At 36.9% G+C, this 15,350-nt stretch overlaps 1 protein-coding gene across 3 annotated transcripts in view; it reads left to right on the top strand.

Annotated features, from left to right (window-relative positions):
- NME7 (NME/NM23 family member 7) overlaps nucleotides 1–15,350 on the top strand; it is a 216,475-nt gene that overhangs the window by 38,646 nt on the left and 162,479 nt on the right. For all 3 annotated transcript variants that reach the window (XM_087437797.1, XM_004425068.3, XM_087437784.1), the window contains exons 2-3: nucleotides 8,775–8,882; nucleotides 9,634–9,800. In XM_087437797.1, the coding sequence (XP_087293923.1) occupies nucleotides 8,880–8,882; nucleotides 9,634–9,800 (170 nt within the window). In that variant the 5' untranslated portion in view covers nucleotides 8,775–8,879. The remainder of the gene's footprint in view (nucleotides 1–8,774; nucleotides 8,883–9,633; nucleotides 9,801–15,350) is intronic.

Below are 15,350 nucleotides of genomic sequence, written 5' to 3'. Positions count from 1 at the left end.
GGAAAAATAATCTGAGGTTTTTCTACATTTAAAAATGCATACCATCAAAGGGAAATTAAACATAAAAATTAAGTGCCTACAGCACATTCTGATGAATAGTTATGTAAACAGGGTAGAATGGATTTTGAGTAAGACGAGAGAAAAAGTAAATGACTTATCTTAACAGTCGATTGTAACATAGTAGAAGAACAATGAATTCGGAGCCAGGAGATCAAATAAGTGAGAGTAACACAATATGATAGTTTCCTTTTGTTTTTTTCCCCAAATGTATTTGTGTGATTGATTGGCTACCCTCCCTGCTAGATTATAAAGTCCATGAAGGCAAGAGCAATGTTTATTTCTAATCGCCATTGTCATATCCTGACGTAGCTTGAGTACCTAACATACCACTAGAACATGGTAAGTGCTCAATTTGTTGAATAAATGAATTGATGGATGGGAATCAGATAATGTATAAAGGTCTGATGGCCTTGCCTTATCCTTTTCAGCATGCATATAGTGAGGCCTATACTGAAACAATGGTAAGTTTATATAAATAGGTTGAAACAAGTCACTTTGACAGTTGTAACCATTTTATTAATTCAGAGAATACTGAAATATACTGTTCAAACTGCAGACATGAGATTGAACACTATTATGCATGCCTTCAAGTGAATGCTAATTTGCAGAACCCTGTGTTGATTTCTCATAAAATCTAAGCTCTAATTTTAAATATTACAAGAATTGGAGATGTTGGAGATGCTCTGAGATTAGAGAGTGATCATTTCACTCTGAAATTCTGATCTCAATTTTGCTGATTTGCTTCTGATCTTTAGTCATGATGATTTATTGACAATGTCACTCTTTCGTTTACTGTTGAACATTACCCAATGCCTTTTGGTTCTAACAGACCTTTTCTATTTTCTACACTGTGTATCAGACCCTTTCCCAAATGTGATCACATTGATTTTTACAACAGTTCGTAATAGGTATGATTTTTCTCCTTCTTCAGATGAGAGGACTGAGCATACAGAAGTTAGGAGCTAGTTAGTTGTAGATTGTTTAATTCCACGACCATGCTGCAAACACATCACATGTCTTTATTTTGGCTAATGTTTACATTAACTGGAAGTCAAACCCAAGTTTTAATACAACATATAGAAACTCACATACGCCACTGTGCTTTATATTAAGAGACCTGTATAAAACTGATAGCCTTTTCTTTTAAAAATCTGAATGATTTTCCTTTTTCTTAGTCTCAAAACCATGGTTTTAGATTTGCTTTTAGTGGATTTACCTCTTTCTGTGTAATGCAAAAGAATATTCTCCTCTCTGCTTTTGTGTTGGGGATTTGTCCTCTGTTATTTTCTCTGTATTCCACTGCTGCTTAAGAATGCATTTTGTGAGCCGGCCCCGTGGCTTAGCGGTTAAGTGCGCGCGCTCTGCTACTGGCGGCCTGGGTTCGGATCCCGGGCGCGCACCGATGCACTGCTTGTCTGGCCGTGCTGAGGCAGCGTCCCACATGCAGCAACTGGAAGGATGTGCAGCTATGACATACAACTATCTACTGGGGCTTTGGGGATAAAAAGGAGGAGGATTGGCAATAGATGTTAGCTCAGAGCTGGTCTTCCTCAGCAAAAAGAGGAGGATTAGCATGGATGTTAGCTCAGGGCTGATCTTCCTCACACACACACAAAAAAAAGAATTAAAAAAAAAAAGAATGCATTTTGCTTCAAAGCATCCCTCCCCCCACCCCAAACTATCTTTCTAACTATCTGTTTTATAAGGGGAGAGGGGTAAATTTTATATAAAATAGACAACACTATATATCTAATTGTCTGGTCTCCAAAAGTTCTACCATCTAAAATATTTTAAAATGAATATAATGTTTTTCTTTATAAGGAAATTTATATTTATTATATAAAATTTAGAAAATACAGAGAAGTAGAAGAAAAATGATTCTTAAACTTTGGGTATAAATTTTCCCATTCTTTTTGTATCGTATACTTGATACATGATTGCTTACACTGATTTTTAAAGGGCTCTTTTTATGATTTTATAAACAAATAGTAAATCTGGAGAACAAAAACAAAAACCACATAAAGATGAAGATGAACTACAGAATGTTGCCACTCAAATTTAACTGTTTACATTTTGGTATATTTCCTTAACATTCATCTTACACTCTCTTTTTGTTTGTTTTTTTGTTTTGTTTCTTCTTTGTCTCCACATTCTGATTTTATAGTGTTGTTAACGGGAGAGCTCCAAAGTTCTAATGATATATGAGAAAGGGTCTACTGACAAGTAATATCTTTGTTGGATGTTTAATTAGTCCTTATGTAATTAAAAGAAAAAAAACTGGCTTCTGTTTTTCAATATAATTTGAAATTAAACTATACAGAAAACTATAAATTAGAAAACAAACCCCTCTTGATACTAAACCAAAAAAGTAATAGAAGCACCAAACAGGGCCAAGTAGTTCAGAAAGGTGTAAATTGGAAAGTACCCTCCCCAGTCTCCCCTCCCCCTGCACACACAGGGCACTGCCCAGTGGCAACTACTTTTGACATATTCTTGAGTGTCCTTCCAGCAAACTATTCCCTACCTATACTAGGATTTAAAATTGAAGATTAAAGAGTTAGGTCATCATCACTCAAGTTCGTTCACAGTGAAAATGAGTGCTCATTGTGTTACTCTATGGTGATCTTTTGCAGCAGGAACAGAACCCCTTTTTGTTTAGGATTAATAATACTTGATTATAGTTTCCCCACTCTGCATCAGGTTTAGCTATTGTTACATAACCACTGGGTGTTGTTTCTTACTGTTTACCGTTTGGCAGAATCACTGCGCTTTTTGCTGCCTAACCTCTATACTTCTGTCTCTCACACTGCCCCCCACCCCGCCCCCACAGCTCGTGAAAGCTTCTGTTCCATTTTGTTGGCCCTCTTAGCTTTCTGACTATAGTGTGTATAGGGGAGGAAAAAGTTTTCCTCGAACCTCTTAGAGTTTCTGGCTGCGTCTGAAATGTAAACTGACAAAGATTAACAGGAGAAAAGCATACACGTTTATTTAGTGTAAGTTTTACGTGATATGGGAACCTTCCTAAGGAAGTGAGGACTTGAGGAAAGAGTTAGAACTCAGCATTTTTATGCTAGGTTTGATGAAGGCTGGACAGTCCTGGAGGACTATGAGGGTTAAAGGGTGTGAGCTGAGTGCGGTAAACTGGGGAAGCTTAGCAAGGCCCCGGTGGTTGGGGTTTTTCTCAGTGTCCCTTTGTCTTTGGAGATAGGATGCTTCTTTCTTCTGGGTATGGGGAGGGCACCTCTCACATGAGGGTTTTATGACCTGTTTCAGGGAAGAAGGGTTGGGTAAAGATCAAAGTGACCTTCCTGCTTCTGCCCTTTTCTCAAACTCCTTCAGCTTAAAATATTCACTATAGTACATTAATGATTATTTACAAAATTGCAACAAAATGTGCTTGAATGTGAGGGATCCACTGTTTTATTATATATAAATTATATTTAAAATGTTCAGAAGAAGAAAAATGATTTGGCTTTTTAAGAAAAAGTGTCTTTTTTTGCTACAGTGTAATATTTAAACGTTCTGCATGATGGTATTTCTGACAGAAACTGAAATCTTCATTGTCCCTGTGGTCATCCAGGCAGTCACATTCTCATCAGAAGATCTGTGGCAAAAAACTGGAGGTGTCCCTATATGCTACTAAAGTGTTAGTTTTTCCCTCTTGAATTGGCCCTGAAAGTCTGATACTATGGAAAGATCTGAGTCATTGCAAGTGTAGTTTCCGGTTTTGGCTCGGTCATTAATGAGCTCTGTGACTTTATGTGAGTCATTTATATTTGCTGGGCTTCAGTTTCTTGCTCCATAAAACAAAGGGGTCGAACAAAATGATATTCAGCTTTGATATCATTTAACAAAAGAGGAAGCAAGTTCTTTGCTAGATTTGGCTCAACTTAGCTGAACGGTAAAATTTTTAATATTTCATAGGTGACTCTAGTCTAGATGTGTGGATGTGGGTATGTTCACGTGTGTGTATGCATGTGCATGCGTGTAGTCATGCAGCTAGTTGACATGCCAGCCTGAATGGGACGTTCAGAGGTACCCTTGTTTTGTGCCAAGTCCAGATGTACCGCTGTTATATTTCTAGACATCTTTTGACTCTAGGAAGTAACCAAAGTTTCTACTGCAAAGGTAAATCAGAAAGTTAAGTTTAAATCAAGTTTGAATACAGTTTGTACTTGGCATAATAAACTTTTTTCCATAGAGGAAACAGTACTTCCTTGCTTGAGAGTTAGTTTCCTCATCTGTAAATAGACATTCCATTATTATTATTATGTATTTTGTAACAATCTCATTGAGGTAAATCACAGTTATAGATGAAGGAATGGGCTAATTTTTCGAGAGAATATGAAAGATTTTTTCCTTTGTAAGTAGATGCTGTTGTGAAACTCTAGGTCAGAACTCCCAGAGGTCAGTCCCATGAGCTTAGGCATTTTTGAAATCTTGTGGACATAGTCATTGTTTCTTTTTCTGTATGATGGTTATTTGTCAGAGATTTATTTCACTGGTGTACAGTGTTGCAAACTCTCCCTTCAACATCTCATTAGGTTGTTTGGTTTCTGATGGAATTTTAAAAGATAACACAACTCTATTCTTTGCCCAATAAAGTGTAACCTCTGGTATCTATTTACTTTTTTTTCTTTTACAATAAAAAAGTAATTGTTTTTATTGTTTTTCCTTAGAGGTCATGAGTACATTCGAATAACTAATGTTCACAGTGAAAATGGTTTCAAAGCAGCAACTTATGGGCAACACGGTCTATAATTTCTATAATTTCCTAGATAACATTGGCTTTATAAAATTTTTTTGATATCTTAAACTGATGGTATCTTAGATGGACACACTTCACTGACTCTTGATTCCTAAGATTCTGGAATTGAGATATAACTGAAAAGAGATATTTTGTTAAATATGTTTGATGTCACAGGGAGTGACATGATTTCCTCATTCTATGTCATAATAATCCAGTTCCCTTCTCCTACAGGATTGTTAAAACTTACAAAACATGACCCCGTCTTGAATTATTTTAACTTTACATGGAGGAGTAGCTAAATAACTCAGTTCATCATTGGATTATGCTCGTTGAATGATTACCTTCTTAATACTGACTTTTGCATCATTTTCCACAGGCAGTGCTATTTAATGGGACAGAGCATGGGCTTTCAAAAATCTGAAGGACCAAAGTTTGAGTTCTGACTTATCCATTTCTTTGCTGTATAACTTTGAACCAGTGTTAAAATTTTCTGAGCTTTAATATCCTTGTGCATGAAATAGGGATAGTACCTACATTGTCTGTTGTGAGAACAAAATGAGATAATGTATGTAATGAAGCTGCTACTTCGTAGGTACTCTAAAAATTATTATTGTTGTTATTGTCATGATTAATGGTTATCATTAATTTCTTAAAGTTTGAATGTCACTGATTATTATTAGACTTTATGAGAAATATTTTCTTGTTGTCTGAGAAGAAAAAGTCATTCAAATAGAACAGACGGTGATAAATTGAACAGAACATCTCCAATTTGTTTGTCAGTTTTTTGAGAGATTCTTGTTCACTGATGTTCATTGGAATTTGAGAACAGATTTAGCAACTGATGTAGGAGATACTTGCTTTGCTTTACATAATTTGAAGAACATTGTCTGCCCCTCACACCCTTTATAGTCTTATTGACTTGCATTCAAATTCACTTATTTTATACCCCATAAGACATTACTGTTATTTTGTTTACTCATTATTTGTTTAGATTTACCCACGTTTACATATCCATTGTTTTTCAGTCCTTTCTTCGATTTCTTGAATCATCTAGTATCATTTTCCTTTGGAATTCTGTTTAGAATTTCATTTAATGCAGGTACACTGGCAATAAATTTTATCTTTTTGCTTGTCTGGAAATATCTTTATTTCACCGTCATCTTTTGAAGGGTATTTGTGCTAGTTATAGAGTGCCATGTTGGCAGTTATTTTTTTCTTCTTGAATTTCTGCTTGATTTAAAAAAAATAGATTCTGGTTCTCCGGTGAAATTCTTCATCTCAATGTATGTTTTTTTATACCTGTCATTGTTATTTTGAAGCCTTTGTCAGATAGTAACCAGGCTATTCATGGATCTCTTTCTATTGCCTGGTTGTTCTCTTTCTCGTCTTTTTTGGTATATCTGGCAGTTTATCTCTGAATGCTTAACATTGTGTATGAAAAGTTGTAGAGTTTCTGGAGATGCAGGGAGCTAGAATGGGGGAGATGTCACCTCAGTATGATCAAGAACTAAGTGTTGAGTGAACACAAAACTTGTTTTAAACTTTGCAAGGATCAGTTTACCTCTAGATTACCCATGATCCTAGAGTGTAATGCTGTAGGAGTCACAACAGGAAGGTCAGCCAGTCTTCTCTTCTGTGGGTTTGAATTCTTATTTCTCTCCCCCCCCACTGTGAGAGTACTGAAAGCTCTACTGAGCAAGCACAGGTTTGAGCTCACTTCTCTCTGACTTCCTTCTCTCCAGGATCTTTGCCCCTCAGGTCTAGGCTGCTTTGGCAGGCTCAAATGCCAGTTTTTGTCTCCCTGTCCTGGTGAGATTATCAAAAGCCCTGCTTGCTTCTCTGCCTCTTGGCAGCCTCCCTCTGCCAGGCTCTGGGCTTCTCAGTCCCTTGTCCAGCTTCACTTAGACTCAGCACATGTCCTCAGGGAAAGGCAGCACAAACAATGTTGGGCTCACCTCAGTGAACTTCCTGTCTTTCCGGATCTTGGATTGTCAAATCCTGGCTGCCTTAGAGGCTCGCCAAGGTCTTCAAACAGATTTTTTTTCATATTCCACTTTTCTAGTTGTTCTTGGAAAGTAGCATTGGTTTGCTATAAACTTCTCTGTCAGCCAGAAACAGTAGGTCTCGGTTGATTTTCTTTGTATTAAACTGCTTTCTGGATAGCGTACTGTGCAAAATCGTCCTACCTGCCTTGGCATTATGGTCTATGGCAGGTCGTGTGGTTAGGCTACCTGGATAAATGGAAGTGCCAGGCTGCAGTGGTTTTTCATTTGCCTCATCATTCTGCCCTTTTACAACTTCAGTTAGATGTGCCATCATTTCTTCCATTTTATAATTGTATTTATTTTAGTGAGGGCAATAGTTCAATAGTCTGAGTGAATGAATATTTTAACATAGTAAAAAATTTTGTAAGCTACTAATATTTAAATTTTATATTAATAAAGTATAATACTAGAATGCACAGTGAAACCTAAATTTTAAAAAGCTGTATTTGTAAGAATCAATATGAAAAAAAATGTATGAAGAAAGGCTTTTACAATTGTCATAGTATGTCTCCTATTTTACCTTTATTTTCTCTTGACTAATGAACATTGTTCAAATGTGTCTGTTTGGATGATTGTGGGAAAAATAAAATAATGCCTTAAGAACTATCTACATTATAGTTTATGAAGATAATCATAAATAGAACTAGACATACTTCTACTATTAGAATTTATAAGTAAATTATTAGCATAAAAGGAACCCATCCATATACCCTAACCAGAGAATCAGATGCTAAATCCAGAGCTAGCAACAAACTCCTAGATTCCTTTCTTCCTTATATCCTCATTTATTTATTGTAATGAAGGACCTTTGGGGGCTAAGGTATTTTTAATAACATATATGATGGGAAATCCTGCTTAATAGTCAAGGAAAGAGGGCCAATCTTTGACTTATTTTTTCTTTTTATCCTCTGTGGTAGCCATAGAAATGCACCTCACAGACCTCCCACTAGAGGGAGCTTAAATGACCAAGGGCCGCACCTACCATGCTCTGAAATCCGCTGTTACTTGTGCGCTTGGAGCATGCTTCCCGGGGGCTGCTTGCAGCGGTGACTGGGAGGCCAGGGGTACGAAAGCAGGCTGATCCCTGGAAGTCGGGGAACTCCTCTCAGGGCTAACTGGCTTGAGCACTCCGTGCTGGTCTTGTGAACCTTCCTTAGGCTGTACAGCAATCCCGGAGGATTCCACCTGGCGTTCCTTCCCTCTCTCCTTCACTTGGGGTCAGATTTGTATTGTGGTCTGTCCTCAGCTTTCCCTGGCTCCCTCCCCATTTTCTCAGAGGAATTTCCCTTATAGAATTTCTCTTACAGGAACAAAATTCTTGCACGTGTAATCCTGTCTTGGCATCTTGCCTGCTTCTAGGAGGACCTAGACTAACACATTCTTCTACCATTGCTATAAGAAGATATGTCATGTGAAACTACTAAGGAGAGAAAGGATGTTTACTATAATTTAAATGACAACAGTATTCTAATATTGCTGGATTCTTAAATTTAGGACAGTGAAAACTTCATAATTAAGAGCTAGCCTCTCAGAAATTTTTTCTCATACCATTTTATTGATCATCTGTATATATGTAAAATTGTTTCCAGAAGGACTGAATTATTACAGTAGTCAGATCAGGAGCTCGTGTTCTCAATCACTGTTAATATACTCAGAATAATTAGATAGCTGCGAAGCATTAAGCAGTTCATAAGTCATCTTTGAGATATTCTAAGGATATTCAATAAGAAATGAGAAGGAAATATTTCTGTGTGTTGATAACTGATATATTGTTGAAAAGCAGAATTATTCAATATAATAAATAAGGAGTAACGTTTGTTGCAAACATTTGGTAATTCTTGCTTTCAATTTGTATGATTTATACAAGAGTGCTTATATTTTATATGTTAGTGTTAAAATTCTTCTATTTTTCTTTGCAGAATCATAGTGAAAGATTCGTTTTCATTGCAGAGTGGTATGATCCAAATGCTTCACTTTTTCGACGTTATGAGCTTTTATTTTACCCAGGGGATGGATCTGTTGAAATGGTAAATGAGCCTTTCTTTGCTTAAAAGTTGGTGAAGGGAGTGAAGGTGGGATAGGGAGAGGAATAGGATTACCTTTTTATATGGTTGCTTCTAAAAATACACATATATATATTTCTAGTGGAATTTTTTTTGATATTATAATTCTAATACAAGAAGATAACTTTGTGCCTTTATTTTTAATGTCAAAAATAGGACTGTTTTTTGGTTAGAAAACTGAAGTGGGATGATATATGTTTTTGATTAAGCAATAGTCAGTAAGTGGTTATAGATAAAGATTATCATGGTCATAAATACATCGCCGTGATTGAAAACTGTTACCTCTACAAAAAGTGAAACTGAAGAAGATCGAGCTGAGACCCTGCTAATTCTTTGTGTCCCTTCATTGGCAACCCCTGTTACAGGAGGGTCTGTTTGATGTTGGGATTTGGTGTAGGCAAAAAAGCAGAAATTTGGAATTTCTCTGGGATTTCATAGGCATTAATTTGCTGAAATGATTTGGCAATAAATATATCTTTCTGGTCAGTGTTTTTTAAAGTATTAAATTTGTAATAAAAAGTTTCTATGTTACTACTGGATTAGACTAGGAAATACAGAAGTTATAAAAGAAATTATGATTTTTTTTTACCAAAAACAAAACAGAATGTAACCTATGTTTAATAAAGCAGAATTAACAACTATTCTAGTTTATAATAAGATGAACATTCCCTATTGATAATTATTTGTTTTATTGTATTGTTGTTTTTGGTTCCAGCATGATGTAAAGAATCATCGCACCTTTTTAAAGCGGACCAAATATGATGACCTTCACTTGGAAGATTTATTTATAGGCAACAAAGTGAATATCTTTTCTCGACAACTGGTGCTAATTGACTATGGAGATCAATATACGGCTCGCCAATTGGGCAGTAGGAAAGAAAAGTAAGAAAACAATTATATATAATATTTTTTTCCTTGTTAAAACATTCTGTATGTCATGGTTTGTTTTTGGTGTTAGTGCCATTGAGTCGATTCCAACTCCTAGCAAGCCTGTGTACAGCGGAGTGGAACCCTGCCTGGTCTTTTTGTGCCATCCTTTCACCTTCTGGGGCTGTATTGGACAATGCTCGCTACTATTCACAAGGTTTCCATGGCCAATTTTTTCGGAAGTGGGTGGCTAGGTCCTTCTTGGTACCAAATTCTAATTTCTTGTTTCTGTCTTGTGTTTTTACAGTGTAGATATCTTTCAGTGATCCCATTCAGTGTTAGGACATTTTTAGAATTTTGTGGAGCAGATTCTGTGATTTGCCCTTCACTCTGATAACAAAGTGATGGCCATAGTCTTAGGCAGTCATTGTTTTCTGGGGGAAAAAATACAGACTTTTAATACAGCCTCATCATTCTTTGCAACATGAATCTAATGGGAACTGAGAGTATTTGAATGTAACACATCTTGGTGTATAGGTTAAACAGCTTATGGGGGAAAAGTAGTGAGTGCCTTAAGCTCGATGAAAGCTTAGAGGACAGTCGAGTTATTGCTGGTGGAAGAGTAGGGAGGGCTCTGTGAAGCTGTTGGAGCTGGGTCATGAAGGATGCATTGAACGTTTACCCAGGTAGATCAAGTGCGGGGGGTGCTGGTCAGAGGAATGAGTATACGTGAAGGTTCAAAGGCGGGAAGTTGGGGATCATGTGCTGGGAAGAGCCATCGTCCTGCTGGATAAAAAAACTTTTAAATTTAATTAGTAAAATAGCCTGAATTAAGATGGAAGCAATAGGTCAGAAGGGGGAGGAATGTGAAGATTAATAGAAGTAGAGTCATAGCAGTAATGATAAGCACTCAGTGACTGTCAGCTATTATTATATCAGACATGGTGTTAAAATGATTTGTATATGTCATTAAAGTCCCACAACAACCTAATAAAAAAGGTACTATCATGATTAGTTCCCCTTTGCAGATGGGGAAGTTGAGGCTTAGAGATGTTAGGTAACTTGCTGGAGGTCAAGAGTAGAGGCAAGATTAAAGCCCAAAGTCGGTCTGACTCAAGAATGGGAGGATTTAATCATAGGAGAATGGATTGGACCTGGAAATGGTTGTCCTCCTTCTGTCTCAGGGCATTTGTATGTCCCCTGTGGCACGTAGCACATCTTCTCACCCGTTACAGGCACTTTATCTGGGTTAGCTGAATGAATCAATGAATAACAATTTAAAATTTATCTACTCTTTTTGAAAAATTTCCTCCCTGTTTCCAAACGGTGACCTTTGATCTAGTTGACAAAGATGTTTTTGTCTAGATTGTTTGTAACAAATGTTGTCTATTCTTGAGCTTTATTCGCAGACATAATATGTCTGATAAATACTGACTGACCAATTGAAGAAAAAATATATAAAAAAATTGTGATACAGAGAAACTTATCTGTCTTGTTCACAACTCTTCCTTAAAGACCATGATAGTGATGCCTCAAACAGTACCTTGTTCATAGGGAATGTTCCACAACATTTGTTGAATGAATGAGTTTATATCATTGAAAACAATTGTTATGTCTGGAGAAAGAGTTTCCGGCTGGCTGGCCTCCCTGACTTCTTCCCTCCCTCCCGTTGCAGAGGCTCTTCCTGTGAAGTGAGAAAGCGCAGCATGGTGCCCTCCACCTGTCTCTCTTTAATCTTCTCTCTTTATTGTTTGTCAAAACTACATTTGTCATTCTGGCTTTTCCTCAGTTTTAAGAAGAGAGACAGAACAAGTTGGAGACACAGCTGAAAATCAGGTTATACCGAAAACAAGGACTTTTTAACAATGTTTTTTTTTCCGAATGTCAGTTTTCAGTATTACTAAAATATTTTAATTTTCAATATCTTCATTTGTGAGTTTGTAAGTTTCTGAGACTAGAATGACTATATTTGAATTAGGGTTTTAATTCTTTTGTCGTCTTTCTTGGCTCTAGTTTCTGTGGCTTATATTTTGTTTTGTCTCGGGAGCTTCTTTGCATTTGTGGAGTGGTTGTTGCAGTAATTAAAAATAGGTATCACCAGTGGAAGTAAAGGCTATCTATATAAAAAGCTCCAAAAACCAATTAGGTAGGAAAAAAAGTCTGCCAAACTATTTTTTGAGGTCTGGCACTGAAATAACTAGCTGATTACCTAACATCTGAATCACCCCCGTAGTAATATTCTTTCTGTGACTTCTTTACGAGCCATTTGTAATTCTCCAGGTGGTTTGATGCTCAGTATGGATGTTAGTACACTGGTGGTGATGGATCACTGGGGTGGTGAGTGCTTCATAAAAAAGGAAGACTAAAGATTCCCAGAGTAACTCTGGAGTGGGGAAAAAGTTTAGGATATTAGGTAAATAGAAATCTCTCGTTGTTACAAGATCTAATGGTAAAAGTCTGTGGGACTAAAGAAATACCAACCATAATTCCTTTCTTTGCAAGTAATAAATATAGCTTTAATTTTTATGAGCATGTGCTTGATCACTGAGAAAGGCACTTTTCATATGCATCTCAGTTCAAGACTACTTCAAGTTTTCATTTAAATTAGCAAAAGTAAATGAAGTAGGGAGATGTGGTGAATAATATGACCCAATCAAAATAAAATAATAGCTATAACAATTATAATTTATATATATATTAACTCTGATTTGTCTAAAGTGAATGTTGTTCATTCCATTTTATAGAACAGTTAAGTAACTTGGCCACAGTCAAACAGCTAGAAAGTAAAGGGAAACTGGTAAACCTTGTTGTGTTTGACTCTAAAACTCATTTCTTTCTATTAAATCTCTCATTAGTATGTTGGTAAATAATATTTAATAAATAAATATTGTTTATATTAATAAATAATAAATACTGTTGAATGGGACTGATTTCAAAATAGTAGGAACAGAAGAATATGAAGACAGATTTTAAGTGTTTGGGGTTTATAAATATAATTAATAAAAATATATGCAGTATTATATTTTTACCGACTTAAATTGTTTCACCATTTTCTCGTCTGATTCTTTCCTAACTGCATGTGGGTTAGTAAATCCAGCAACCATTTGGGTGATTTAAATACACTTCTTCAGAATTCAAGAGTTTTTAAAAAGTATTGTTTCATTTAAATGACAAAAAAAAGGGGGCATATGGAGAAATACATGTATGCCTATCACGGTCCCATAGAAATAGCTTCTTTGTAATAATTGTAACTTAGCCTAGTTCTCAGTTCTGTATGGTGTCAAGGAAAATGTATGAACTAATTACATCCCTATTCATCAAACTAAACTCCTTTCTTTACACCAGAAAGAAGTAGTGAGAGGGATGCATAGTGAGAGAGGGAGGAGTAGTGAGAGGGAGGAGGAAAGTTGATCTCCATGTGCCCATCAGCTAATTTTGAGGCAATTACCAGATACGTGAATGTAATTCAATTTAGCTCACAAACTAGCCTCATCTTTCCAATTCCCTTTGACTGTAGAAATCTGACATTTGATTCACATTTCTATCTCTCTTTCTCTTTTTTAATATCACTTATTGGGCCGGCCCCGTGGCTTAGCGGTTGGGTGCGCGTGCTCCGCTGCTGGCGGCCCGGCTTCAGATCCTGGGCGCGCACCGACGCACCGCTTCTCCAGCCATGCTGGGGCCGCGTCCCACATACAGCAACTAGAAGGATGTGCACCTATGACATACAACTATCTACTGGGGCTTTGGGGGGAAAATAAATAAATAAATAAAATCTTTTAAAAAATAAAATAAAATCACTTATTGAGGTATGATTGACATGCAAAAATCTGTAGATATTTAATGCATACAGTGAGTTTGGAGATAAGTATACACATGTGAATCTATCACCACAATCAAGGATATAAACTTATCACCTCCAAAAGTTTCCTCCCACCCCCTTATTATTACTTTTTATATTGATTTTTCTTTCGTGGTAAGAGAAATTAAGACCTACTCTCTTAGCTAATTTTTAATCTATAATCTCTTTCAAAAGCTCCTCAAATCAAATGGGTAAATGTTATTAGTTGTCAGTGAGTCAGAGCATTTGATTTTAATTTTAGATAATAATGAACTGATGCTTTATGGTTCTACTGTTTAGATGTAAAGACATAGTACAAGTTTCTGGTCATCTCTTGTGCTCAGTCTCCATTCTCCCCTCCAAATTATTAACTGATGGAGCTCTGACACAGAAGCCAGATGAAGATCAAAATAAAGTATGGGTTTCATTTAGGCTGTTTGGTATAAGCTACATTTGAGAATGGTTGAGGATTTCTTCCTATTCCTACTTCTCCCACCCCATCCCCTGCCCTCCCTCCTTCCCCAGTCTGGACCTTGGGGCCTGCCTGAGGGAGAGATGGATCTGGAGAGCACATTTGCCCACAGTTCTCCTCCTGCCGCACAGCCCGTCGAGGTAGGAGAAGGAGACCAGAGAGAGGTAGGATTCTATGCAGGTGCTGGACTCTGACTCAGCTGTGCTAACCAGGTGGAAGCAGGAGAAAAACTACAGACTGTGCCCTGCTTGAGGGCCTGCAGGTCTGAGAGAAGAGGCAGGGCTACACGCAACCAGAAACGCTTAAGTGCGGCCAGATGTGCAAGAGCAAATGAAGGGGGTGGAGAGATGGCGCTCTCTCCTGGGAATGGAGTAGACCTCACTTTACTCATGAGGAGCCAGGGTGCACATATTCCCATTGTTCTCGGAGTTTTATTTCTTTAAGCCAGTTGGCTTAACAATTTCCAGCAGACCAAGGCAGCTTGTTGGGGAGGAGACTAGCAGAATATTAGTTCAATTCTGCTCTCACCTTTGGGAAACTACTTCCTCAGGACCAGTTACTGTTACTTTACATATCCACCCAGGACCAGTGGTGAGCAGTTGAGTTTGGCTGCTAAAAGGCACTGAAATACATTAGAGTAAGATGTTAGTTCAATTACCAAGGCCTTGCTAAAAATTACCCCCCTAATCTTTTTCTCATCTTTACTTATCTATGGTCTCATTGTCCAGGATAGTTTACTATTGATGATATGATAATCCTAACAACAGCATAACTGCACCCCAAATAATACCATGAAAAATGCCTTCCCATTATTAAATCCCAGGGAGAAATGAAGATTTCTTCCTCTATAAAATAAAATAAAATTCTGATTTCTCAATTAGAGGGCTCTTGATTAGTTAACAGATTAGAGTTGGGTTTCCTTTTCAGCTCCAGCCTTAGCCATCTTTCCATAGAGTGGGTTTGATTGATAATGTATTTGGGTTAATTAATGTCTTTTTACCATCTTTCTTTCAGCCTTGTTATGTTTTAGGTGTGTCTCTTGTAAACAGCATACAAGTTTCCCTTGCTGTCTAAAAGTAGAGCATTCCCATGAAACCTTTCGTAAGCCAAAATGGCATAAAGTGAAGAAGCAATTACCATTCATCTATATGGGAAAATTTTTGAACATTCCCAGACCTAAAAAATCACCTACCAAATAATACATAAACCTAAAATAACACTAACATATAGTAAAAGCAGGAACGATATGATA

Source organism: Ceratotherium simum, chromosome 2 (assembly GCF_057802395.1).
Source record: "Ceratotherium simum simum isolate JZ-2026a chromosome 2, ASM5780239v1, whole genome shotgun sequence".
NCBI classification, from domain to species: Eukaryota; Metazoa; Chordata; class Mammalia; order Perissodactyla; family Rhinocerotidae; genus Ceratotherium; species Ceratotherium simum.
The sequence above is the reverse complement of the archived record's forward strand: the minus strand, read 5'-3'. Positions and strand labels throughout refer to the sequence as shown.